The sequence below is a fragment of the Geotrypetes seraphini genome, chromosome 1 (genome assembly GCF_902459505.1).
Source record: "Geotrypetes seraphini chromosome 1, aGeoSer1.1, whole genome shotgun sequence".
Classification (NCBI taxonomy): Eukaryota; Metazoa; Chordata; class Amphibia; order Gymnophiona; family Dermophiidae; genus Geotrypetes; species Geotrypetes seraphini.
This window is the reverse complement of record NC_047084.1, coordinates 486,944,178-486,970,717: the sequence shown is the minus strand read 5'-3', so window position 1 is coordinate 486,970,717 and position 26,540 is coordinate 486,944,178. Positions and strand designations below refer to the sequence as shown.

The 26,540-nt window shown below is 43.6% G+C and overlaps 1 protein-coding gene across 1 annotated transcript in view; it reads left to right on the top strand.

Moving 5' to 3' along the window:
* Positions 1–676: 676 nt before the first annotated feature.
* DNAJC25 (DnaJ heat shock protein family (Hsp40) member C25) overlaps positions 677–26,540 on the top strand; it is a 42,671-nt gene continuing 16,807 nt past the window's right edge. The window contains exons 1-2 of the mRNA XM_033926331.1: positions 677–1,323; positions 16,046–16,198. Of these exons, the coding sequence (XP_033782222.1) occupies positions 1,036–1,323; positions 16,046–16,198 (441 nt within the window). The 5' untranslated portion in view covers positions 677–1,035. The remainder of the gene's footprint in view (positions 1,324–16,045; positions 16,199–26,540) is intronic.

Below are 26,540 nucleotides of genomic sequence, written 5' to 3'. Positions count from 1 at the left end.
TTGATACTTAGCTAGAACCCCATATCAGGCAGAGTTGGCATACTGTACAGAATTTTTACAGTACTATTTAATTAGAAAAAAGCTTTTTAAAAAAAAGTAAAGCCTTGGAAAAGAGAAGCAAGCAAAAATAGGCATTTTTCAGGTGTGCCACTTCTTTCTACCATGCAATCGTCTATTCTGCAGAATAGAAATACTGTACTTTCAAAGTGCAAAGATAAAGTTTCTGGCAAGCACTAGAGAAACAACAGGAGCAAAGGTGGATACAGACTGGCCAGCAGCAGATTTATGCTTTCATAATGCAATCAAATGGACCAAATTCCTTTAAAAGGCACATTTCTTGAAATCATCTTCACACAGCTTTAACATAATTGAAACTTGAATACTGCACAAGAAAGTAAGTACTGTATACCAAAATCTGGATGTGTAATATGCTTCAGTACGGGGGGAGGCTTATTTTTTTTTTTTTTGCGGGGCAGGGAGGAAAGGAAGTAGGCAGGCAAGCAGGCTGGTTTTGGCGCAGCAGGGAGGGAGGCAGGCAGGCTGGCTGGCTTCGGGGGTGGGATAAAGTCTGGAGGGCAGGGGGGGGGACATGGGAAGGAGGCACTGGGGGCACTAAGGATTGTGTGTATCTTCGATGTGTGCTTACAAGGGGAGAGGCAAGGAGGTAGCTGGGGCAGATTGTAGTTGGCGCGTATGGTTCCAACAGAAGAGCTCCCCCGCCTTCAAGAACCTCCGCGCCAGATTCTAATTTCTCAGGACAAGGGCTGCCATAGCCACAAGCTCAATTGCAGTTGCGCGCTTTAAAGCCGCATAATTTCCAGCACGCTTTTTCCTCCAAGCAATGCTACGTGTACGGGGCGGGGCTGTCGTCTTGCGGCGCAAACAGAACTGCATCCTCCATCGCCGCCTTCCCCTTCCGGCATCTGTCCGGCCCCCGCTCCCGGTCTTTCCCCCCCAGGCCCGGGGCACTGGCCATGGCTTCCCGCCGCCTTTGGACGGGTAGTCGCTGACGACCCGTGGTTGGGGACGGCGGCCATGACGTCGGTGCAGCTGTGCGGGGCTCTGCTCTTCTTGCTGGCTCTGGTGTCCCCGACGGCGGCGCTCACCGAGGGGCTGTACTGCGGCAGGCGAGTCTGCTACGACGTGCTTGGCGTGAGCCGCGAGGCCAGCAAAGCGGAGATAGCGCGCGCCTACCGGCAGCTGGCCCGCAAGTACCACCCGGACCGCTACCGGCCCAGGGAGCCGCCGGACGCCGACGGAGAGACGCAGGAGAGCGCGCACAGCAAGTTCCTGCAGGTCGCTACCGCCTACGAGATCCTGAAGGTAAAAAGGTGGGTGGGTTTAGAGTTAATTGCAATCCCAAAACTGGGGTGACTTAAAAAAAAAAAGTTAATAAAAACTGAAGGCTTGAGATTTCCTAAAGCTTTCCTGCTGTTCTGTAGCTGTGGAAAAGGACCTGTTGAGTCAGGTTCTCGGGACTTCAGTTATTTATTATCTATTAAAAGCAGCAAATCGCTAGCATGAGGATAACAGCTGGTGGGGCTCCACATAGTAAAGATGATACAACTCCGAAATATGAAGTTGAAGATTTGTTTACTTTGTGGTGATAAGGTAGGCGAATTTCTTTTCATACCTCATTTTCTGTCTTTGATTGATATCAGACACGAAATTATGTAAAGTTATTGAGAAACACATGCGGGGTGTGTTGCAGGAAAACCTTAGCAAATTAGTGACTGGGCATCTATCTGGTAAATGGAATTTAATGTAGTCAAATGCGAAGTGATGTACATTGGGAAGAAATCATAGGTCCACCTTAGGAGTCAGCACTAGTGCTGCCCGAATCAGGGGGGAAAAATTCGATTTGATTCAGCCTATTGAATCAATTATTCGATTGGATTTTCCTGCCCAAGTGGATGTTTTTTTCAAATATCCTGGTGGATTTATTTTATAGCCCCTTCACTCCTTATATAGCCTCTTCACCCACTTTGCCCTCTCCTACCCACACTGGAGCTGTGGTGTAAAGAAAATAAACAAACAAAAAAGACACTTCCTCTCTCTCTTAAATCCTAGCTCACGTTTGTGGTCTAACACCACAAAATAGAAAATAAAATTATTTTTTTCTACCTTGTCTGATCATTATTCAGATCTTATCAGTCCCTGGTTCTGGTTGTCTTCTGATAACTTGCTTGCCAAGATCTCCTTCTTTCTCCATGCTAACCATCCATCTGCCATCTCTGTCCTCCCCTTCCATTTCCCTTCCCTCCCCCGGAGGTCTGGTATCTTTCCTTTTTTTCGTCTTCATCCACAGATTCACCTTTTCTGAATAACCCTTTCATCCTTCATCTCTCTCTCCTTCCCCACTACCCCAGGGTCCACCATGTCTCCCTTTCTCTTCCCAACTACCCTCCTATCCTGTATCTCTATCCCCCCTCCACACCATCCCTTGTGTCCAACTTCTCTCCCTTTCTGTTCCTTCCCTTCTTAAATCCTATTGTTCACCATCTCTCTCCCTCTCCTGTTTTTAGATCCTTATTTCTTCTATCCTTCCCCATCTCCCCTCTCCATGATCTTCCCCCTCCACCAAGTTCATTTGTCCCATCTATCTTCTCCCCATCTCTCCTCTCCCTCCATCTATCAACTTTTTTTAATTTTTTTATGGCACTCCTAAGCCCCCACCACACCGCACCTTTCCCAAAGAGAGTCCGGTGGCGGTAGCGATCCACTCCTGCGACTACTCCTTGTGTCTTCTCTCCACTACGGTCTGCCCTCAGTGAAAACTTCATATTTCCGCTTGGGTGGCCGAATGGAGAGAAGACGCCCGGAGTAGCAGCAGAGTTGTGAATTGCATTCGCTACCGCCGCTTTTGCCTGGCCAAGGAAGAGAGGAGAGAGCCTTGCTGGGGAAGGAGAGAGCTTTGCTGCCGCCATTCTGCACCAGAGATCCATTCGGGATTTCCCTTTGCCACCGGAGTCCTTGCTTCAATGTAACTTCCACTCCATGCCATTCTAAGGGAAACTTTCTATAAAAACTTTGACACTACTCTCTCTGTGCCAGTGGCTACTAAACGTTTGGAATCTCTTTATATTGGACTTTGATAAGCCTCAATTGCCCCATGAGTCTCTCGTGTTGAATCCACTTTGAAGAAATCCTCTGGGGCGAGTGTGTATGTGTCCCTTCCTCCTGGTAGAGAAGGTAGGACAATGGACAAATTTGGTAGACGTCTGTACCAAAACTCAGTGTTGGCAAACAGAGCATCCAATACCTTTTTCTTTTCCTGTTACATGAAGTATCTTCTTAAACAAATTTCATTATTTCAGCAATATGTACCTTCACGTAAAACCAACAAATTTAAATCTCTGGCCTCTAACTCTTTGCAACTTTGAAAGTACATGGTGAGATCTGTTTATGACACTTTCAAACCCTCATCTCGAACAGCAGCTATGTCGGTGGCGATGAGACGTCTGGCATGGTTACATGGTTCAGACCTTGATGTTAACCACCAAGACTGTCGGGCCCTTGCTCCATGCCTTGGTTATGAGCTCTTTGGAGGCTCCACTGTCACCCAAAAGCTGTCCGCTCATGAAACCAGTTAGGATGTGCTGGTTAAGCCCCAAAAGAAGACTCCACCTGCGTGGCCTTTTACGCCTGCTTCTTCTTGCCAATGCAGATATACTGCCAAGCCTACTCCTCAAGGACCTCCCCAGCCTTGTAGACAGCGACAACAGCCACTTCAACAACCTAAACAACCAGCTGCTCCTCAAACATTTGCACAGCCTTTTTGACATGCTCCTTTAGAGCATAGCCAGCATTCCTCTGCTATGTTCTCTGCCTCAGCCCATGGGGGAGCTCATTACATCGGATCTTTGGGTCCTCAACATCATTCGTCAAGGGTATATTCTTCATTTTCACATCCTTCCAGCGGACCCATCCTCCAAAAGAATCTGCTTTAAATCAGACAGTCCTCTCTTCTATTCCAGGAGGTTCAATCCCTCCTTCTTCTCAATGCCACCGAGGAAGTTCCTTCCTCTCAACATGACCAAGGATTTTACTCCTGATACTTCTTGATTCCCAAAAAGACAGGAGCACTGCGACCCATCCTAGATCTCCGAGCTCTCAACAAATATCTTGTCAAAGAGAAGTTTCGAATGCTCTTTCTCTTTCCCTCCTTTATCCCCTATTGGCTCAAAACGAATGGCTATGCTCTCTGGACATCAAGGAAGCCTACACGCATATACCAGTTTATCCGGCTTCCAGAAAATACATTCACTTTCAAATCAGTCATCGTCACTACCAGTACAAAGTACTTCCGTTCGGCCTGGCATCTTCTCCAAGTCTTCACAAAGTGCTTCATTATAGTGGCAGCAACCCTCCGATCCCAGAGTCTTCAGGTGTTTCCTTATTTGGATGACTGGTTGAGCAAGGCTTCATCGTCTGAGGAAGTGACCCTGGCGATGACTTACACCATTTCTTTCCTTCAAATCTTGGTCTTTGAAATCAATTTCCCAAAGTCTAACCTCTAACCAACTCAACGCCTTCAGTTCATCGGGGCTATTCTGAATACCACTCTCATGAGGGCGTTTCTTTCACCAGATCACCTAGCTGCCTTGCTTTATCTCTGTCAACAGATGTTTCAGCTACAAACACTCTGCGAGACGCATGATAGTTCTCCTAGGCCACATGGCCTCCACGGTCCATGTTACCCCACTAGCCAGATTGCATCTTCACATTCCTCAGTGGGCCCTAGCTTCTCAGTGGTGTCAGGCGACAGATCTCTCGCAGCATATCTTTGTAACCTCAAATCTTCTGCAGTCGCTCCTTTGGTGGATGACCTCCTTCAATCTATCAAGAGGTCTTCTTTTCCATCTTCCTCTGCATCACCAGGTACTCACGACGGATGCTTCTACCTACGCCTAGGAAGCGCACATGAGCGGCCTTCAGATCCGGGGTTATTGGACTTCCAAAGAACGCAAATTTCACATCAATTTGCTGGAGCTCAGTGATATATTATGCACTAAAAGCTTTTCAACATCTCCTGACCGACCAAGTTCTCCTTTGCATGGACAATCCAAGTAGCGATGTACTACATCAACAAGCAAGGAGGCACAGGCTCTCTTCCCCTTTGTCAAGAGGCTCAAAAAATTTGGCTTTGGGTGACTACCCGCAGCTTTTTTCTGAGAGCAGTCTACATACAGGGCGAACAGAATTCCTTGGCAGACAACCTCAGCAGGATTCTCCAGCCTCACAAATGGACACTCAATTCAACAAACTCTTCAGTCCATCTTTGCACAATGGGGCACTCCTCAGGTGGACTTATTTGCAGCTCCCCACAACCACAAATTGCCCCACTTCTGCTCCAGGCTTTACTGTCCTCACCGCCTGGAAGCAGATGCGTTTCTTCTGGATTGAACACAACTGTTCCTCTGTGTTCCCTCCCACTCCTCTCATCCTGAAAACTCTTTTCATACTCAAGCAGGAGTCAGGCACCATGATACTCATAGCTCTTCGGTGACCCAGACAACATTGGTACTCCCTTCTACTTCATAGGGATTTAATCAAGTTTCAAGTTTAATAAGATTTGTTATCTACGCAGTATCATATATTTCAATGCGTATAACAATTTTCCAATGCATAAAAATAAAAAAAAAGGGTGAACAAAATATGACATTACATACAAATCATATAAGTTCTAATACAAACTAATACAAAAAGGGTAAATAGGATGGACTACAGTCTTTAATTTAAAAAAAATAAAAAGAAACATTTGGGGAGGAACATATAGGATGGGATTTAATGGATGTCGGAGCGTTTGCTGCGTGGCAGCTGCTACCGCAGCTTTATAAAGGGGGGAGGATAATGAAGTTACATGGAAATACTTTTTAAAACAAACAGCAGGAAATATATTTTTTTACTCAACAAAGAGTTAAGCTGTGGTACTAATTTCCAGAGGATCTGGAAACAGTGGTTAGCATATCTGGTTTTAAAAAAGGTTTGAACAGGTTGCTGGAGTTAGTCCATAGTCTGCTATTGAGACAGATATGGGGAAGCCACTGCTTGCCCTGGGATCAGTAGCATGAAATCTTGTTACTATTTGGGGTTTTACCAGGTACTTAATTTAATTAAATTTAATTAAATTTATTTTTTTTGTATACCGCCATACCCAGGGAGTTCTAGGCGGTTCACAACAAATAGATGAATTACATACAGAGCGATTGAAAAAAGAAGAACATAGCAAGGTAATCAAAAGGTCAAAACTAGTTTACATTGACAATTTAGGTGAGGGAAGGGCTAATACAAAGCACATACAGTATGTACTGTAAGAGAATACAATTGGATTTATGAGAAGGGGGAACAACAATCTTGGAAGGGTAGGGGGGAGGAGGGGGAAAAAGTAAAGGAAGAGGTGGGAAGCGTTGAGGAGGGGGAGGGGAGAGTTAAGGATTTGATCTGTTGCAAAGAAGAGTTTTTGATCTGTTTTCATAGCCTGAAACTGAGTGGCAGCAGGTTCAGGACAAATGTCAGGAAGTTCTGTTTCACACAGCGAGTGGTGGGTGCCTGGAACGCACTCCCGGAGGAGGTTGTGGCGGAGACTACTGTACTGGGATTCAAGCGCAGGCTGGATGCACACCTTCTGGCATATCATATTGAGGGATATGGTAAAGTCGGGTCTCCAGAAAGGAGTACCTAAATGGGCCGCCGCATATGCGGAGCACCGGACTGGATGGACCTCGGTCTGATCCGGTGAAGGCGTTTCTTATGTTCTAATGTGGAGAAGGGGAACGTTAAGGCGGAAGTGGGGAGCATTAAGGATTTGGTCCATTGAAAAGTAGAGTTTTGAGCTTTTTTCTAAAGTGGAGGTATGAAGAGGCGTCAAGTATACTTTGGGTGAGCCATGAATTTAGTTTGTCCGCTTGAAAAGAGAAGGATCGTTCGAGGAATCTTTTAAGATGACACGATTTCAGTGAGGGAAAAGTGAACATAGTTATTCTGCGGGAGCTCTTATTATTATAGTTCAGGTTGAAGTGGGGGTAAAGATAGTCTGGTGACCTACCAGATACGGTTTTGTAGCAGATGCAAGAGAACTTAAATAGGACTCTGGATTCGAATGGCAGCCAGTGCAACTTGTGGTAGAAAGGGGATATGTGTTCCCATTTCTTCAGGCCAAAGATAAGGCGGATGGCAGTATTTTGGACCAATCTCAGCTTCTTGGTGATTTTCTTGAAGGCGCCTAAATAAATGATGTTACAGTAGTCCAGGACACTAAGAATAAAAGCTTGGACCAGCAGACGAAAGGAGGTGTCGTCAAAGTATTTTTTAATGGTGTGGAGTTTCCAGAGCACCGAGATACTTTTCTTAAACACTAGGTCAGTGTGTTTCTCCAGTGTGAGATACTTGTCTAAGGTGACTCCTAGTATTTTTAAGGATTGCTCAATACAGTAGTCTAGACCATTGACATGCAGCGCAGTTTCCTTGATTTTGTCGTTTGGGGATACTAAGAAGAATTTAGTTTTTTCTGTGTTTAGCTTTAGTCTAAACGCTGTCATCCAAAGTTCGATCTGATTTAGGGTGAAAGATAGTGAGTTTAGAAGCTCTGAGGTAAGGTAAGAGAGCGGAATGATTATGGGATTATGGTGATGTCGTCTGCGTAGATGAAGAAATTGAGCTTTAAACTCTGCAGGAGGTTTCCTAGGGAGGCAAGGTAGATGTTAAATAGGGTGGGGGACAAGGGGGAGCCTTGTGGGACCTCACAAGGGTTGTCCCAGCTGTAAGAGGTAGTGTCGTCCTTGAACACCTTGTAGGTTCTTGTTGTCAAGAATTCGTGGAACCAATTGAGAACATGACCTGAGATTCCAATAGATGTTATACAGTCTAGTAGAGTGGCGTGGTCAACCAAGTCAAATGCGCTACTCAGATCGAGTTGCAATATTAGAGCGCTTGAGCCTTGGCTGAATAGTTGATGAAGGTAATCAAGCAGAGAAGCTAAAATTGTTTCAGTACTGTGACCTGACCGGAAACCGGATTGATTGTCATGTAAGATATTGTGTTTTTCTAAGTATGTGTTGAGTTTGGTGTTTACTATTCCTTCTGCTATTTTGGTAGTCAGGGGGATATTGGCGATAGTTCTGAAGTTGGATGCAGTGTTAGATGGCTCTTTAGTATTTTTCTTAATTGGTGTAATCATAATGTGCCCTTGTTCTACTGGGAACTTCCCAGAGGATAGTAGAGTTGATCCAAATCAGCATTTTGGCCTTAAAATTGACTGGTGCTGATTTCATGATATTAGGGGGACAGGTATCTAGTCTGCAGTAAGAATTGGCATACTTATTGTAGTGTTTACTAAAAGTTTGCCAGTCTATGGGTGAGAATGTATTCCAGAATAGGTTGGCTCTGGAGTCATCTGAGTCTAGTAGAATGGGGTAACACCAGTGGGGCTTGGTTGGGTCAGTGAGGGAGGATCTTAGTTTTTGTATTTTGGAGATGAAGAAATCCGCCATGCTGTTTGCAGTTAGATTGGACTCTTCGGGTGTGTCGATAAATGTTTCTATATTGTATAGATCATTTACCAGCTTAAAAAGGTTGCTACTGTTGGTTGAGATGTCGCCGATTTTGAGGGCATAGAAGTTTTTGCGTTTTTCTTTGGTCTGATTTTTGTAGATTTTTAATTTTTGTCTCCAGGTGATTCTGTGCTCTTGTGATCCTGATTTTAGCCAAAGTCTTTCCGATTTTCTTAGGTCTCTCTTTAGCATTAGCAGTTCTGTGTCAAACCAGCCCTCTAGGTTTTTAAGTTTCTTTCTGTGTGTTTTAATGGGAGCCATTTTATTTAGGATATTGGTGCTATCATTAATCCAGGAGTTCATAAATTGATCGGTTTGTGTGTTTGGTTCTGATATGATCTTGTGACCTAGATTGACTTTCCTAAGCCTACATTCTAATATTTTTTATGGACTATTTCTCCAGCAACTTGTCCATACCTCTGTTGAATCTCTTTATGCTAGTCTCCTTGACCATGTTCTCCAATAACAGATTCCACAGCTTAATTATAGATTGTGTGAAAAAATATTTCTATAATTTTTCAGGTTTGCTGGCCATTAGTTTTAGGGAGTGCCCTTTTTAATCTTTCCTTTATTTAACTGTTCCACCCAACTCTTGATTTTATAAATTTCTATCATATTCTCCCTCGGTCTTTTTCTTACCCATATAGCCTTTCTTCCTTTTTTTTTTTTTTTTTTTTTTTTTTTTTAAGCAAGAGGCAGTAGAAAGTGGCCTTATTATGCCCTTATGCAGGTCTTTCCGTCTACTAAGGCTATTTTTACTGCTACTGGAAAATGGTTGCTCTTACATTTTTAAAATTAATGGCCATGAGCTAATGTTGCCATTAGCACTCAACGATTAACAATAATTAGTGCATGGACTCTTAAAGCCATCCATCTTGTAGGCGGTTTCACATGCTAGTCAGCACATGGCAATGTAGCTGCACTAACCATTTATTGAAAACTGGCGATAGAAACAGCAGAAAACCTGATTGACAGTAAATAATATATAGTAACAGAATAACAGAAGTTCCTGCTAAATAACAAGCAAAAAATCAGCAAGCATTTATTACAGTAGCTCCCCCTGCTCTTCACCCCCCCCCCCTCCATTCTATTCCCTGTACAAAAGGGGCGGAAATCCTATGAAACTTCCAATCAGAACTCATCGTAAGATTTGGACTCTTATGGTCCCAGGAGACATTTCATCTTTCACCCCTTCCCATTTTCACAAGAGTAGTAAAATACTGTACTAACAAAAAAAATTATACACTTATGTCAGCTGCTTGTACTATAAGTTAACTGAGAACACCAGCGTGAATACTGCATCAGCGTGGGTACAAGGAAGCCAAATAAGAGTCCCAAGTAAGCAAAAACTATTGTTGTCTCTTAACATGACACACCACCTCTTGCGTTTCTCAAGTGACTAATGTACGGATCTGGGCCCTCCTTTCCCAAAAAGATGGTGGGTCTGAGGAAGCCCACATCTGTAGTATACATTTACGAACCAGGAGACATACCTTATGACCCAGCAAAGTCCCTCCCCCCTGCCTTGAGCAGTCCCTGAAAAGTGCTGGGTAGATCAAGCACCAGTTGTTCTACAGTGCCCTCTAGTGTACAGCCTAGAAGCATCTGCAGATAATGCATCACTGCAGCCTAAAACATTTCAATACACAGTCAGTCTCAGAAGGAATGAGAAAAAGTGTTATGGTCTCTAACACATTTGAGAGACACAGGGGTTTCAACACCTCCTATCTTATGTAGTTGCACTTACGTGAAATATACCATATACAGTACATCACTCAAGCATAGTACTCCCACAGTACTGCACTTTTGATCAGCTTGGGGAGCTCCCCAGGGTTTCTCAAGATATCCCAATGATCCAGGGTAAAATGGAACTCTCCCTCCTTTATATGCTGCAAATCCTTACTTTCCTCGAACTAGAGCATGACCCCATGCAATGCTGACACTGAGGTATTGGAGGTTTTTACCGTTGCATAAAATTATCTTAAGATGGTGCCCTATAGGGCGACCCAGATGGTTCTCTGGTAAGGACAGTACACTATAATGTTTAGCCTGGCATATGCAAAGGTGTCACCCCAACAGGTCCCTAAGAGTAGCAAGAGCCATTTGTATCATCCAAAAGATGTTCCACTAAAGAAAGGCCCTTCACCTCCCAGCATGTAAAACTGAAGTCCATCCCGGGCTGAAAGGCCGGGTTCCCTTGAAAGGGTAATTGATTTGTAACCCTAGGGCAGGGGTGTCAGTCGGTCCGCAATCCAGTTGGGTTTCCAGGATTTCCCCAGTGAATATGCATGAGATCTATTTGCATGCACTGCTTTCATTGTATGCATATTCATTGTGGAAATCCTGAAAACCAGACTGGATTGCGGCCCTCGAGGACCGGCTTTGACACCTGTGCCCTAGGGTCTCCAACCAGTTTGTTTTTTTTAATTAAGATCTCTCACTCTTCCCACATAGAAGCCAGTAAAACACTACTTCCCATACCAACCAATCAGGATGACTTTTATCCAGTGCAATCATTGTGGTGCTTTTAGTTCTAAGGCACACCATCTGGAGACTTAGAGCTTGCTCCATCTGTATTCAGCTTTCTAGTATTAATGAGGAGCTCTGTAATCTTAAGCAGGAATTGGATACAATCAAAGCAGCTTCTATCACTCCACAGAATCATACCAATTTACCACTACTGCCTCAGAGTAATGCAATCAAGGAATAAATGGTTCACAGTAGGGTCAGGTAGACTACGACATGTGACACAAAAACATAAGAATTGCCATACTCGGACAGACTGAAGGTCCCAACCTAAGTCCCAAGTACCTTGCTAAATTCCAAGTAATAAAACAAATTTTATGTTTCTTATCCTAAGAATAAGTAGTTTATTTCCCCCAAGCCATCTCAATAATGGCCTATGGACTTCCTTTTTAGGAATTTATCCAAATCTTTTTAAACCTCACTAAGCTAACTGATTTCGCCACATTCTCCAGCAAATTCCAGATTTTAATTACACGTTGTGTGAAGAAATATTTTCTCCAGTTTGTTTTAAATCTACTGCTTAGTAGCTTCATCGCATACCCCCAAGTCCTAATATTTCTGGAAAGAGTAAACAAGCGATTCACATCTACCCTTTCTACTCCACTCAGTGTTTTATAGACCTTTATCATATTGTCCCTGAGCCATCTCTTCTTCAAGCTGAAGAGCCCTAGCCTCTTTAGTGGCTCACTGTAGCGGTGAAAGAAGCAATCAGAGACAAGATTTCTTTTAAAGTATGGAAAAGGTCAAAAACGGATGAAAACTGGAAAAAGCACAAGCAACATCAACGCAGGTGCCATAAGGTGGTAAGAGGGACCAAAAGTGAATACGAGGAAAAAATTGCCAAGGAGGCAAAAAACTGCAAGCAGTTCTTTTGATATATTAAGGGGAAATGACCTGGAAATTGGAACGACGAGGAACGTGATAAAATTTGCAGACGATACGAAGTTATTCAGAGTAGTGAAGACGCAGGAGGATTGTGAAGACCTGCAACAGGACATAAACATGCTCGAGAAATGGGCTGCGACAATGCAAATGAAGTTTAACGTGGACAAGTGTAAGGTGATGCATGTTGGTAACAAAAATCTTGTACACAAATACAGGATGTCTGGTGCAGTTTTCGGAGAGATCTCCCAGGAAAGAGACTTGGGAGAACTGGTCGACAAGTCGATGAAGCCATTCGCGCAATGCGCGGCGGTGGTGAAAAAGGCGAACAGAATGCTTGTAATGATTAAGAAGGGGATCACAAACAGATCGGAGAAGGTTATCAAGCTGCTGTACCGGGCCAGGGTGCAAACCCACCTGGAATACTTTGTCCAGCACTGGTCATCGTACTTAAAGAAGGACACGGTACTACTTGAAAGGGTCCAGAAAAGAGCGACTAAAATGGTTAAGGGGCTGGAGGAGTTGTCGTACAGCGAGAGATTAGAGAAACTGAGCCTCTTCTCCCTTGAAAAGAGGAGACTGAGAGGGGACATGATTGAAACGTTGAAGATAATGAAGGGAATAGACTTAGTAGGTAAAGACAGGTTGTTCACCCTCTCCAAGGTAGGGAGAACGAGAGGGCATTCAGATCCCGTACGAACATAAGGAAGTTCTCACACACACACACAGAGTGGTGGAAAATTGGAATGCTATTCCAGAGGCTGTCGTAGGGGAAAACACCCTCCAGGGATTCAAGACAAAGTTAGATGAGTTCCTGCTGAACTGGAGCATACGCAGGTAGGGCTGGTCTCGCTTGGGGCACTGATCTTTGATTTAGGGGCCACCGCGGGAGTGGACTGCTGGGCACGATGGACCACTGGTCTGACCCAGCAGCGGCAATTCTTATGTCCCATCCCTTTTATCATTTTCGTTGCCTTCTCTGTACCTTTTCTAATTCCACTATATCTTTTTTGCAATACAGTAACCAGAATTACACACAGTATTTGAGGTGCAGCCGTACTGTGGGGGAAAAATTTGTCCCCATGCCCGCAAACTCTGTCCCCGCCCCGTCCCCATGAACTCTGTCTGATCCCATCTGCACAAGCCTTGAATAGTTATGATTTTATATTGAAATCATTTTATTAAAGTATAAAAAGAAACAATATTCTGTCCAACTGTCATTTTATAAATCACAAATGCAGAAAAAGGATCAATAGAACCCATCTCCTCTCACAATATCCCCTCCACTATCAGGAAAATTAAATGCTACATAGAAGATTCATCCTAACAGAATACCTGTCGCACAGACAGAACACAAATGCCAAATACATAATATTTGACCAAAAATGATAAACAAAAACACAAATCCCAAGAAGCCATACCTTCCATGTAGTACAGCACCAAAGAAACAGAAAGATCCTTTTCCTCCTATACTGTGCAGAATATAAAGATCACCCAAAAGAATCGGGGAAACAAAACTCAGAACTCACTTACAAAAGGATCGAAAAACAAAAAATGGAAGTGACACTACTTGTTTTAAAGCAAAGGTGATTCAAAACTGCAACTCATATGCATATCTCTTTAAGTGCTCAGAGAATTAGTTGTCAGACTGCGGAACAAGTCCACATGATGGAGTGTCTGAAGTAATCACCTCTAATCATTGCACATGAGACATGGTGTACAAATTCATATTCAAAGAAATCAATGTGTAAATTCAAAACGTGAAAACTTATCTGCTAGAGGTTCCACTTCTAGTCCATGGGGGGAATCTTGCTGAGATGCTTTGGAGGAAGGAGCAATATTGGATCTTTCAATGGCAAACTGACTCCTTTAGGTCTCAATAAAGAAGTCGAATAGTGGGTGTTCCTACATCATTCTTGACAGTTTTTTCAACCAATCATTTCCTTGCATGAATTTCTGATGTCACTTCCTTTGAGGGGATGTATGTTAAATCCAGTGCGTCTTTCCTCCTTCCATTTCAACCACTTTGAAGATGTTTGTAGCTGAGTGCAGCAAGTAACCACCTCCTGTAGTTCCATGATTATTTTGTATGAGCTTTGTTGCTTTATTTGTGTTTTTGATTCATGCTTAGCAGATTGTAACTATTTATTTTTTGTTTAGATTTCACACCTGAGGTTTGCAGTATGGGTTCTTTGAAAAAGCCCAGGTGAAACACGTTAGAACCCAGAACGTGTTTCTGAGCCCTACCCAACTTTTTTCAGATAAGTTTTCACGTTTTGAATTTACACATTGATTTCTTTGAATATGAATTTGTACACCATGTCTCACGTGCAATGATTAGAGGTAATTACTTCAGACGCTTCATCATACGGACTTGTTCCGCAGTCTGACAACTAATTCTCTGAGCACGTAAAGAGATATGCATATGAGTTGCAGTTTTGAATCACCTTTGCTTTAAAACAAGTAGTGTCACTTCCATTTTTTGTTTTTTTTTAATATAAAGATCACACATACAAGGGATGGTGTTAGGCGAAGGAGTGCAATTAGGGCAACTGCCCCCTGGCTAGAGAAAGCCATAAGCCTGCTGGAAGCTAAAGAAGGCAGGGCAGTAATTTCTGCCCTGGGCCCTACCCATGTCTAATAACAGCACTGGCAGGATAAACATTTCAGTTCTCATATTTTCTAATCGCAAAATAGAAGAAAAATTATATTTTTCTACCTTTTGGTGTCTGGTCATTTTATTTTCCAAGTCATGTTGGTCCCAAGCTCTGGTTTCTGTTTTCCTATATCTTCTCTTAACTCACTCGCCAGGGTCTCCTGTTCACCTGCTTAAGTTCATATGGGTCCCAGGCTCTGGTTTGTGTTTTCCTCTATCTTCTCTTAACTCACTCGCTAGGGTCTCCTGCTCATGTTCATGTTGGTCCCAGGCTCTCTTAATTCACTCGCCAGGGTCTCCTGCTCATTTCTTCTGTGCTCACCATCCATCTTTGTGTACCTATCTTTCCCTTCTCTGTGTCCCCTATACGTCACTGTCCAACATCTCCCCTGTGTCCATCTCCTTGTATTTATCATCACTACTCTATGTCCTGCATTACTCATCTCCAGGGAAGGCCATGGCCATAAGCACCGTTGATTGGCTCGCTCTTCAAGGTATATGCCAGCAGCAGGGAGGGAGGGAAGCCGGCTGGAGCCGCCAGACACAGGAGTGAGGGGTTGGGCTGGAGCCACCAGACCATGAGAGAAGAGGGATGGAGTCATGAGCTGGGAGCTATGTTGGGTTGGGGGGGAGGTTTCCACGGTATCAAAGCCCTTTACTGCTCCTGTGGAGCAGTAAAAAGATTTGTTCCCGCACCTGCAGTAAGTATATCAATATATTTTTTGTCCATTCTATTTGCTTTCTTAGCTGTATCTAAAAAAATGTTTTTGTGAGTAAGTCCAAAAATCTGGACTACCTGAGAATCTAGACCCTCTAAAATTAGAAACTGGTCTCTTGGGGAAAGAGAGACATGGAGGATGGAACTTTTACAGTAAAAGAAAAAAATGAACATTCAAAAACAAATTTTACAAGAAAATACTGTACATGTTTTCTATGATTCTCCTAATATGGTCTAATTCAGTGAGACATAATATTTAAGTTTTGTATGTTTTATTCCCCATCCCTCTGTATGTCTTGTCTGCCTTTCAGAATTAGATTGTAAACTCTTTTGAGCAGGGTCCTTCTGTTACTTGTTGAATGTGTAGCGCTATAGAAATGTTAAATAGAAGTTCTGTAGTAGTAAATATATACCCATTTGATAAATGAAACATTCTGTTTTGCTAGTGAATAAATCAACAAAATTGGCTTGTTCATCTCTTCTTTATTCCTTGAATTTTAACTTTAAAAGTACTGCCTGAGAAGCTGGAAAATCTGGACTTTCTCAAGCAGTCTGGATTTTGGGGCTTGTACTGTACATAAGGTTAAAATGTAGGTAGCACAGCTGCCATTTTTAAGCTATAAACAAATGTGAACAGATCTAATTATTGGACCAATCAGAAGTTAAGATGCAATTGTGGATAATACTTAACCTTGTTCTGTATTTCCATAGGATGAAGATACCCGGAAAGATTATGACTATATGTTGGACCATCCTGAGGAGTATTACAGGCATTATTATCACTACTACAGCAGAAGGTTGGAACCGAAGGTGGACGTGAAGCTAGTGATCCTGGTCGCTGTATGTGCCATCTCTGTGTTCCAGGTAAGATGCTTTTCACTCTCTGGGCTGGGGAAACCAGAGTCCTTTGTTTCTAAATTTCTCAACTGCACGAGTATTTTTAATCCACCATTTTATGCAGGTGCTCATTATACTGTACACCTTGTTAAACAGGCTTGTCATTGTGGCCTAGAATTTTGTTCAGAAAGTTTAGGTTATATTTAAACATTAAGGTACATTCCATGTGAAGATTATTTTATATTTGTTTCTGAGTACTTCTTTATGTCAAATAGGGTATCCTGAGAAGATAGGTTTCTTTGCAGACACTGTGACCCAGTGGCTTGCATTTGCAGATTGCTAATTGATGATGGCAGATAAAGGCATCCAATCTAGTCTATCCAATTATTATCCCAGGACAAGCAGGCAGCATATTCTCAACAGTGGGTGACCTCACCGACGGAGCCCCGCAGCGGACAGCCTCAAAAGCAGACTTACTTGAAGATCTTTGTAAGAGCTTCCAAGTGCTGCACTGCGCATGCACGAGTGCCTTCCCGCCCGACTTAGGGCGAGCGTCTCCTGTGAGGAATCTCAGTTCAACGTTTTCCGCGGAGCTGAGCAGCCCTCTTCTTTTCAGCTCTGCAGCCTTCGTTGCCTTCTTTCACCACGGCTTTTTTATTATTTTATTTTTAAGTCGCTGTGCTCACATTTTCCATTCGTCTACTTCTTTAAAAAAAAAGTTTTTTGTTTTTTTTTTGTTTTTTCTTTCTTTCTTTTTTCATTCAGGTCAGCGGCCTTTGGGCCTAGGCCTGGCCACTCACCTCGTTCGGTACGTCGGGCTTTATTTTTTCTATGTCCCGGCATCTTACCGGGTTCAAAAAGTGTAGTCAGTGCAATAAGACCATTTCCATCACCGATCCCCATAGTCGGTGTATGGTTTGTTTGGGTCTTGAATATTGCCCCGACACTTGTCTGCGCTGTGCTACCCTTCAAACTCGGGCCTTTCGTCGACGCTGTGTCAACTTTCTCCAACTTTTTGGCACTATGGACCAACCGCCTGAGAAGACCTCGGCTTTGGGGACGGCCTCGACATCTAAGGCCTCGACCTCGATGCTAACTTCTGCCTCCACTAAGGCCTCGACCTCGACACCCTCGGTCTCGAAGGCCTCGCCGGCACCTCTCAGAAGTCATCTTCAACAGGTAAGTCTCCTGTCTCTCCTTCAGGAACCATTTCTAAGAAGCCCCCAGAGTCTCAGGCATCCCAGGCCGTATCTACAGTCCTGCCAACCTCCTCAGTACCTCCAGCTAAGCTTGCCTCCAAGCATCGGGAATACTCATCCTCGAGGTCGCCCTCCTTGGAGCGCACTGCTGCACCTTCAAGACCTGATCCCTTTATCTCGGTCCCTATGTTCAAGGATCCTGGCATCTCAGTGGCAATAAGCTACCGACCCGCTTTCTCAACAAATTACAGTAACTCCTTTGTTGAAGCAGTCTCTCCACTGGTGGATGCTCTCTTCTAATCTTTCTAGAGGTTTACTGTTCCACAATCTCCCTCATCAGAAGGTTCTCACAACAGACTCGTCAACCTACCCATGGGGAGCCCATCTCGACGGACTCCGTACCCAAGGTCATTGGACTCCTGCGGACCGTCTTTGTCACGTCAATATGTTGGAACTCAGAGTGATTTTCAATGCTCTCAAAGCTTTTCAACGGAACCTCCACCACCTAATTATATATATTTTTTTATATTATTTAGTAGAAAGTGTTACTTGACTGTGTTGCTCATTTCTTAATACTGATTATAACTGTTGCGTTGCTACATTATGTAACTAGTAACCATTACTTAGCTTTAGCTTGCTGACAAAAAATCTTTCCCCTGAACGCCAACGCGTTTTGATGTCCTTTATCAAGGCGACATGGGGAGCTGAAATCATACACAAAAGAAAAACAAAACAGCCCATTATACTCACAAACAATTGACAATATAAAATTCTAAATCAAAAAGCATAAATTACTTACTATTAAATTATCACTGTGTACCACCAACCGGCTGCAAACGCACGCCGAGGCAGACTAACTCTGGGATTTAAATACCACCCACCTGGACAGCTCTTCCGGGGAACACCCTCATTCCCGCAGACTATTCTTAAAGGGGCCCTACCTCAAACTGCAGACTGGCTAGCCTATACATCGGCTTGAGCTAACCAATCAGATGTTTCATTTAACCCCTTAGGGGGACATTGAATCTAAAACAAACATCCAACGGAGTTCGCAGCGATTAAGCCTCCGGACAGTGTTGCCTCCCTCCCACCCGACTGTGATCTGATCCAACACCCTCCATTTAAGCTCTCTTAACGTGTGCCCATGCCTGATCCAATGACGGACCAGTGGAGGCTGGTCCGTCATTGGATCAGGCTCCAACACTGTCCGGAGGCTTAATCGCTGCGAACTCCGTTGGATGTTTGTTTTAGATTCAATGTCCCCTAAGGGGTTAAATGAAACATCTGATTGGTTAGCTCAAGCCGATGTATAGGCTAGCCAGTCTGCAGTTTGAGGTAGGGCCCCTTTAAGAATAGTCTGCGGGAATGAGGGTGTTCCCCGGAAGAGCTGCCCAGGTGGGTGGTATTTAAATCCCAGAGTTAGTCTGCCTCGCCGTGCGTTTGCAGCCGGTTGGTGGTACACAGTGATAATTTAATAGTAAGTAATTTACGCTTTTTGATTTAGAATTTTATATTGTCAATTGTTTGTGAGTATAATGGGCTGTTTTGTTTTTCTTTTGTGTATGATTTCAGCTCCCCATGTCGCCTTGATAAAGGACATCGAAACGCGTTGGCGTTCAGGGGAAAGATTTTTTGTCAGCAAGCTAAAGCTAAGTAATGGTTACTAGTTACATAATGTAGCAACGCAACAGTTATAATCAGTATTAAGAAATGAGCAACACAGTCAAGTAACACTTTCTACTAAATAATATAAAAAAATATATATAATTAGGTGGTGGAGGTTCCGTGGGGTTAAATGAGGAAGTGCCCCCAGCACTCAATCTTTGTGTGCCGGGTTGTCTGATACCCCTTCCGGTCCTCTTGATCACTCGTTTTCTTTTCTTTCTTTATTTTCTTTTTGGTTTTCTCTGTGGATTTTTGGTATCTGATTTTCACTACAAACATCTAAGCAATAAGATTGTGGAGTTGTCATGGCTTTAATGCAAGGAAACCCAGCAGTCTTTTCTTTTTCGGAGGAGCAGAGGACGGTATTATTGAAACGGCCCACCCTCATTGAAGGGGGGGCTCTTGCCACGGGTTCTTCCACGTGGTTTGAATTGGAAGTCTTACAGAAGAAATTAGTCAGGGCGGAATTACACGCCAATACCCTGGCTCAGTATGTCTCTACTGCAATGATTCCCCGAGGACTGAGAATACAAAAAGGTCCGACCTTATTTGCCAATGAGGTACAGTTCCAAGAGAAATGGTGCGCCATTCTCAATAAATGCAGTTTTGATTTAATGCTGTTGATCATAGAACAGATTACATGTTTGGAATTGGAATTAAAAAAAACGATTGAGGACACAAAAAATTTAATTCGAGAAGCTTGTGCAAACGACACTGAGTTTACATCTCTAGCGAGTGATCAAACCAATAAGATTGAATTATACAAAGAATCAATCAAGCAATCCAAAATCAAGAAATATAGAAGAGATGAACGAGATTACGCTATGAATCAGGTTTACCTTTGGAGATTCAGAAATAATGTTCCTCAAAAACAACCTTTTGAGGATGACCACCTGTCCACGGATTCCAGCTCCTCCGGTAATTTGAGCGGAGGTCCCCCTGGAGTGAGGGGACAACGTGGACAAGGGGGTTTTTCATCACGAGGACCCAGAGGCAGACAAAAGGGCCGAGGACCAAGGCGAGTGGCATTCCAGGGGCAGCAACAGACATATGCCCAGGGCCCCCAGACGAGGTCTCAGTTCAGGCCCAATCAGCTGTAATCAATCTGATGAAGACACAACTCACCCCCATTCAGGAAGAAGTTTTAAACTTGGGCATGGGGTTCGTGCCCACGGCGCGATATGATGCGTTTAGTACACGCTTGTCTATATATAGTTTACTTCGGAAGCTGCATTTAAAAGCATTTTTTCAAGAACATGCTCCTGTGAGTGATGGGACGTTGATTTCAACTAAATCTTATTGGTGCCCGGTGTCTGCATTGCACCCCAATTTGATAACCTTCCGTGATGTGGTATTATCGGAAGTGGAACAAATGGAAGCACAGAATGCTCGCACTCTGCCTCAGTTCAACATGTCCTATCCTGAATGGTGTGCTCTGCAACAACTACGGGAGGATAAGTCCATTATATTCTCTCGAGCTGACAAGGGGGGTGCCATTGTGTTGTGGTCCAAGGAACAATATCTAACAGAAGCCCATCGGCAATTGGACGACCCTTCTTTTTATCAGCTACTGTCGGAGGATCCAGCTGCCGAACTCAAAAGCATAATCTCAAAGTTGGTCTCCAAAGCATACAAGCAGAAAATGATCACTTCTAGAGAAGCTTCCTTCCTCAATCCTTATTTCTATGTAACTCCCGTCATCTACTTCCTTCCGAAAATTCACAAAAATCTTCTCACTCCCCCTGGACGCCCGATTGTGTCCATGCGGGATTCCCCCTTGGAGCCGTTGTCGAAATTTTTGGACATTTTTTTGAAACAACAAGTCCCTTTAATAAAATCTTATATAAAAGACACGAACCACATACTTAGATTGATAGCAGATATGGATATCTATGAACCGCATTGGATCTTGGTGACGTTGGACGTGACAGCGCTATATACTATGATCCCTATGGACAGTGCCTTGGCCATAATAAACAGCATATGTAGGGAACAAACAATCAGACCCCGTTTATCTTCTGAGATACTGATGGAAATGGCCCGGTTGGTGTTAACCAGAAGTTATTTCTGGTTTCACAATCAGTTCTATGTGCAGAAACATGGCATTGCCATGGGAGCGTCTTTAGCTCCCTCTTTAGCAGCTTTGTTTATGGCTGATTTGGAGGAACGTCTGATTTATCCTTTACCAGCTTTCAGGAATGTAAAAATCTGGAAGAGATTCCTGGACGACATCCTTTGTGTGTGGACCTCAACTGAAGATGAGCTGTTGTCTTTCATTGATATCCTGAATACCTTAGACCAGAATATCAAATTCACGGCCACTATAAACCACAGGGAGATACCGTTTTTGGACATTTTGATCATAAAGGGGGCTACACACTTACAGACCTCGCTGTATAGAAAACAGACTGACCGCAATAGCTTGTTACGGTTCCACAGTTTTCATCCGGAGAGCCTCAAAAGAAGTTTGCCGATTAGTCAATTTTTGAGGCTCAGAAGGATTTGTGACTCTCTAGATGAATTCCGCAGTCATGCCAAATACATGAAAATAAGATTTTACCATCGGGGTTACCCGTATGCCACTGTTAAACAGGCGTATAAAAGAGCTAAACACGCCCACAGAGAGTGGTTGTTGCAGGATGTGGCTAGAGAGGAGCAGTCCCATGACTTGGTAGCCTTTGTGCAGGAGTTTTCTACCCTTGCCCACCGTGTTGCTGAGATTGTGAAAAAATACTGGTACATTCCTAGACTGGCCATCCCCACTCTTGAAGAAACCCCTCTGTGTTCCTATCGTAGACGTAGGAATTTGGGGGAGCTGCTCAATCATTATAAACTTCAAGACAGTGCCCCTAGAGTTAGGGGCAATCATCTTCCTTGTGGGTCATGCCAGTGGTGCGAGTTTACTATCTCGGGGGAGTATTGGACCCACCCTAGTACGGGGGTTAAGTATCAGACTAAGCACAAAAACACCTATGTGTCAGAAAATGTAATATATGTGATACAATGCCCCTGCCCTATGTTGTATGTGGGCAGAACTACCCGCCCCATACGGGTCCGTTTAACAGAGCATAAATCGAGAGTTCATACTCATTCTGAATCGTCTCCACTGGTCCGTCATTGGATCAGGCATGGGCACACGTTAAGAGAGCTTAAATGGAGGGTGTTGGATCAGATCACAGTCGGGTGGGAGGGAGGCAACACTGTCCGGAGGCTTAATCGCTGCGAACTCCGTTGGATGTTTGTTTTAGATTCAATGTCCCCTAAGGGGTTAAATGAAACATCTGATTGGTTAGCTCAAGCCGATGTATAGGCTAGCCAGTCTGCAGTTTGAGGTAGGGCCCCTTTAAGAATAGTCTGCGGGAATGAGGGTGTTCCCCGGAAGAGCTGTCCAGGTGGGTGGTATTTAAATCCCAGAGTTAGTCTGCCTCGGCGTGCGTTTGCAGCCGGTTGGTGGTACACAGTGATAATTTAATAGTAAGTAATTTACGCTTTTTGATTTAGAATTTTATATTGTCAATTGTTTGTGAGTATAATGGGCTGTTTTGTTTTTCTTTTGTGTATGATTTCAGCTCCCCATGTCGCCTTGATAAAGGACATCAAAACGCGTTGGCGTTCAGGGGAAAGATTTTTTGTCAGCAAGCTAAAGCTAAGTAATGGTTACTAGTTACATAATGTAGCAACACAACAGTTATAATCAGTATTAAGAAATGAGCAACACAGTCAAGTAACACTTTCTACTAAATAATATAAAAAAATATATATAATTAGGTGGTGGAGGTTCCGTGGGGTTAAATGAGGAAGTGCCCCCAGCACTCAATCTTTGTGTGCCGGGTTGTCTGATATCCCTTCCGGTCCTCTTGATCACTCGTTTTCTTTTCTTTCTTTATTTTCTTTTTGGTTTTCTCTGTGGATTTTTGGTATCTGATTTTCACTACAAACATCTAAGCAATAAGATTGTGGAGTTCTCAAAGCTTTTCAACACCTTCTTCACGACAACATAGTCCTTGTCTGGACAGATAACCAAGTTGCCATGTACTATGTCAACAAACAGGGAGGGACAGGATCTCACTCCCTTTGTCAAGAAGCTCTGGAATTGGGCAATCCATCAGAACATCTTTCTCAGAGCAGCATATATTCAAGGTCAGCACAACTATCTGGCGGACAAATTGAGTCCTTCTGCAACCACACGAATGGACACTCAATTCCTCGCCTCTACGTCAGGTGTTTGTTCGTTGGGGGACTCCTCAAATAGACCTCTTTGCCTCTCCCCTCAACAACAAGCTGCCTCAATTCTGCTCCTAAATATACTCTCCTCAGCATCTCGAGGCAGATGCTTTCCTTCTGGATTGGATGGGTCAGTTTCTCTATGCCTTTCCTCCATTCCCTCTGATTCTCAAGACTCTTGTCAAACTCAAGATAGAACATGCCACAGTGATTCTGATAGCTCTTCGGTGGCGCAGACAACCATGGTACTCCCTTCTACTTCAACTCAGCACCAGGGAGCCTCTGCTTCTACCAGTTTTTCCCTCTCTGCTTACTCAGAGTCAAGGATCCTTGCTACATCCCAACCTGCAGTCTCTACACTTAACAGCTTGGTACCTTTCAACCTGACGGACTCTTTACAGTTCTCTCAGTCTGTCCAGGATATTTTGGTAGCTTCCAGAAAGCCGTCCACTAGGCAGTGTTACAGCCAGAAATGGACTAGATTTTCTGCTTGGTGTTCCACTTGCCATATGGAGTCAATGTCTACCTCCTTGGCTGCTGTTTGGATTATTTACTTCACTTATCACAGTCTGGACTCGAGTCTACATCTATCTGAGTCCATCTTAGTGCGATTGCTACTTTTCATCAGCCTCTTGATGGGAATCCTCTGCACACCCGCTTTATGAAAGGACTGTTTAATGTTCATCCACCGCTTAAAACACCTCCAGTGGTCTGGGATCTCAATGTTGTCCTGGCTCAATTGATGAAGCCTCCATTTGAACCAATTGATAGGGCTCATCTCAAGTACTTTACTTGGAAAGTAGTTTTCCTGATTGCCCTCACTTCTGCTCGAAGAGTCAGTGAGTTACAAGCTTTGGTTGCGGATCCACCTTTCACAGTTTTCCACCATGACAAAGTGGTATTCTGTACTCATCCCAAATTCTTGCCTAAAGTTGTGTCAGAATTCCACATCAATCAAGCTATTCTTCCAGTATTTTTTCAAAGCCTCATTCTCATCCTGGAGAAGTAGCTCTCCATACTTTGTGCAAGCGTGCCTTGGCTTTCTACTTGCAACGCACTCAGCCTCACAGAACAGCCCCTCAACTTTTCATCTCCTTCGATCCAAATAAATTGGGGCATCCTGTCTCGAAGCGAACCATCTCCAACTGGATGGCTTGCATCGCTTTCTGCTGTGCTCAGGCTTTTCTCCCTCTGCAGGGTCGAGTCACGGGACACAGTGTTCGAGCAATGGCGGCGTCTGTAGCTTTCCTCAGATCAACTCCTATTCAGGAAATCTGCAAGACAGCCACTTGGTCCTCGGTTCATACTTTCACCTCTCATTACTGTCTGGATACTTTCTCCAGAAGGGATGGCTATTTTGGCCAATCTGTTTTGCAAAATTTCTTAACTTGCCAACTCTCCCTCCATCCCATTATGCTTAGCTTGGAGGTCACCCACTGTTGAGAATATGCTGCCTGCTTGTCCTGGGATAAAAGCACAGTTACTTACCGTAACAAGTTGTTATCCAGGGACAGCAGGCAGATATTCTCACAATCCACCCTCCTCCCCTGGTTGGCTTCTTAGCTAGGTATCTGAACTGAGGTTCCTCACAGGAGACGCGCGCTCTAACTCGGGCGGGAAGGCACTTGCGCATGCACAGTGCAGCACTCGGAAGCTCTTACAAAGATCTTCAAGCAAGTCTGCTTTCGAGGCTGTCCGCTGCGGGGCTCCGTCGGTGATGTCACCCACTGTTGACAATATCTGCCTGCTGTCCCTGGATAACAACTATTACGGTAAGTAACTGTGCTTTCTGGTTCACACTGCTAAAGATATATACCATCAAATAGCTATAGAAACTTGATTGTTTTATTGCTCTGTTTCCAAGACAGGTGTTGTTTCCTCATTGGTTCTCTACTAGTTTGGGTACATGAGAATACAATTTACCATATTTAATCTAGTTCCTAGACACTTGCCTAAGTTTCCTTGGCTCTGCTGAAAAATTCCTGGCCACTGTCAACCATATCAACACAGTTAATTACTGGGTAATTGTGTGGTTTTTATTTTGTTTTAACTTGTGGAAGAACTTTTTTCAGAACTTTGTAGTATCATAAACAAAAGAATATCAAAGCAGACATAAATATTGTCAACAATTTTAAAGATAGTCACTGGCCAGGGTCCGCGCTAACCTTACAGCAGCCTTCCACCAGGTGGCAATAAAAGAAAATGAGGCACTCTTCAGCAAGAAGGCTGAAGTCCTACAGGGGGTGCTAGCCTAAAACACTGAGCACTCCTTCTTTCAGACAACCCAGACACCATAAAGGCACAACAGTATAAAAACACAAGAGTTCAGTTTCAAAAATGTAAAACAAAGGTTTATTGTGCAAGTATTTGCACTTAAAGTAATTGTACAAAATAAAGCATATTGAAAAAAACCATACACAATAATAGCAGCAACAACAGATAGTAATGGTTCACTCTTCAAAGGAGAGAGATTGTTCAGTAGCTGCCAGGTTCCAAGATAGCCCGGTTTCCAGCTTGTAATAACTCTCAGGTTTTTCTCCAAAATAAAAAGAAGGCAAAATAATTACTTCAGTGCAATTCTTTAGCTCAATATATAAGACTTTAGTAAATGTTCCTTATCAAAACCAGGTAAGTATTTAAACCTTTGCAGTTTAGAAAAAAAAATCTTTATTGGCAACTTTCCTTTAAAGCAGAAAAAAAACCCATTCAAGGAAAAAACCCACAATATCAAAGTCCTGCTTGAGGCAGTTCTCCTGGAACATCCACATCCAGCTCCCTAAGTCCTTTACCAGTAGCAAAAGAGTATCTCCTGGCACAGCTAACAAAGAAGTTACCAAGGTTCAACAATAAACAAGAAATGTCCCCAAACATAGTTCTACTTGTCAATGGTGCTACAGGCATGTAGCTCCCTTGTGCACAACTTTCTGTCAGGCATCAATCCAGCTTGGCTATTTGGGAGAGTGCAGTATCAAGCAGCAATGCACCTAGCAGCAAAAATATTATCATCTTCATCAGAGGTTTAAGCCAGCTCCATGGCCTTGCCCAGCCCTTCTTCAAAGGAAAGTGTATCACCTATCTCCATCAGCTCCTGGTATGTAGACAGCTCTGGGTCAGGCAATTCCCCAGCTTCAGGCACATCTACCATTTCCACATCATGACTTCTCTCGGGCTGGTGGTTGCTGGGAGACAGTTCTCTGGGTTCTGCTCTGATCCTCCTGGGAAGTGACAAGGGTGCTGCTTCTTCCCAGTTGCTGGTTCCTCTGCTGCTCTCCTTGCTGCTG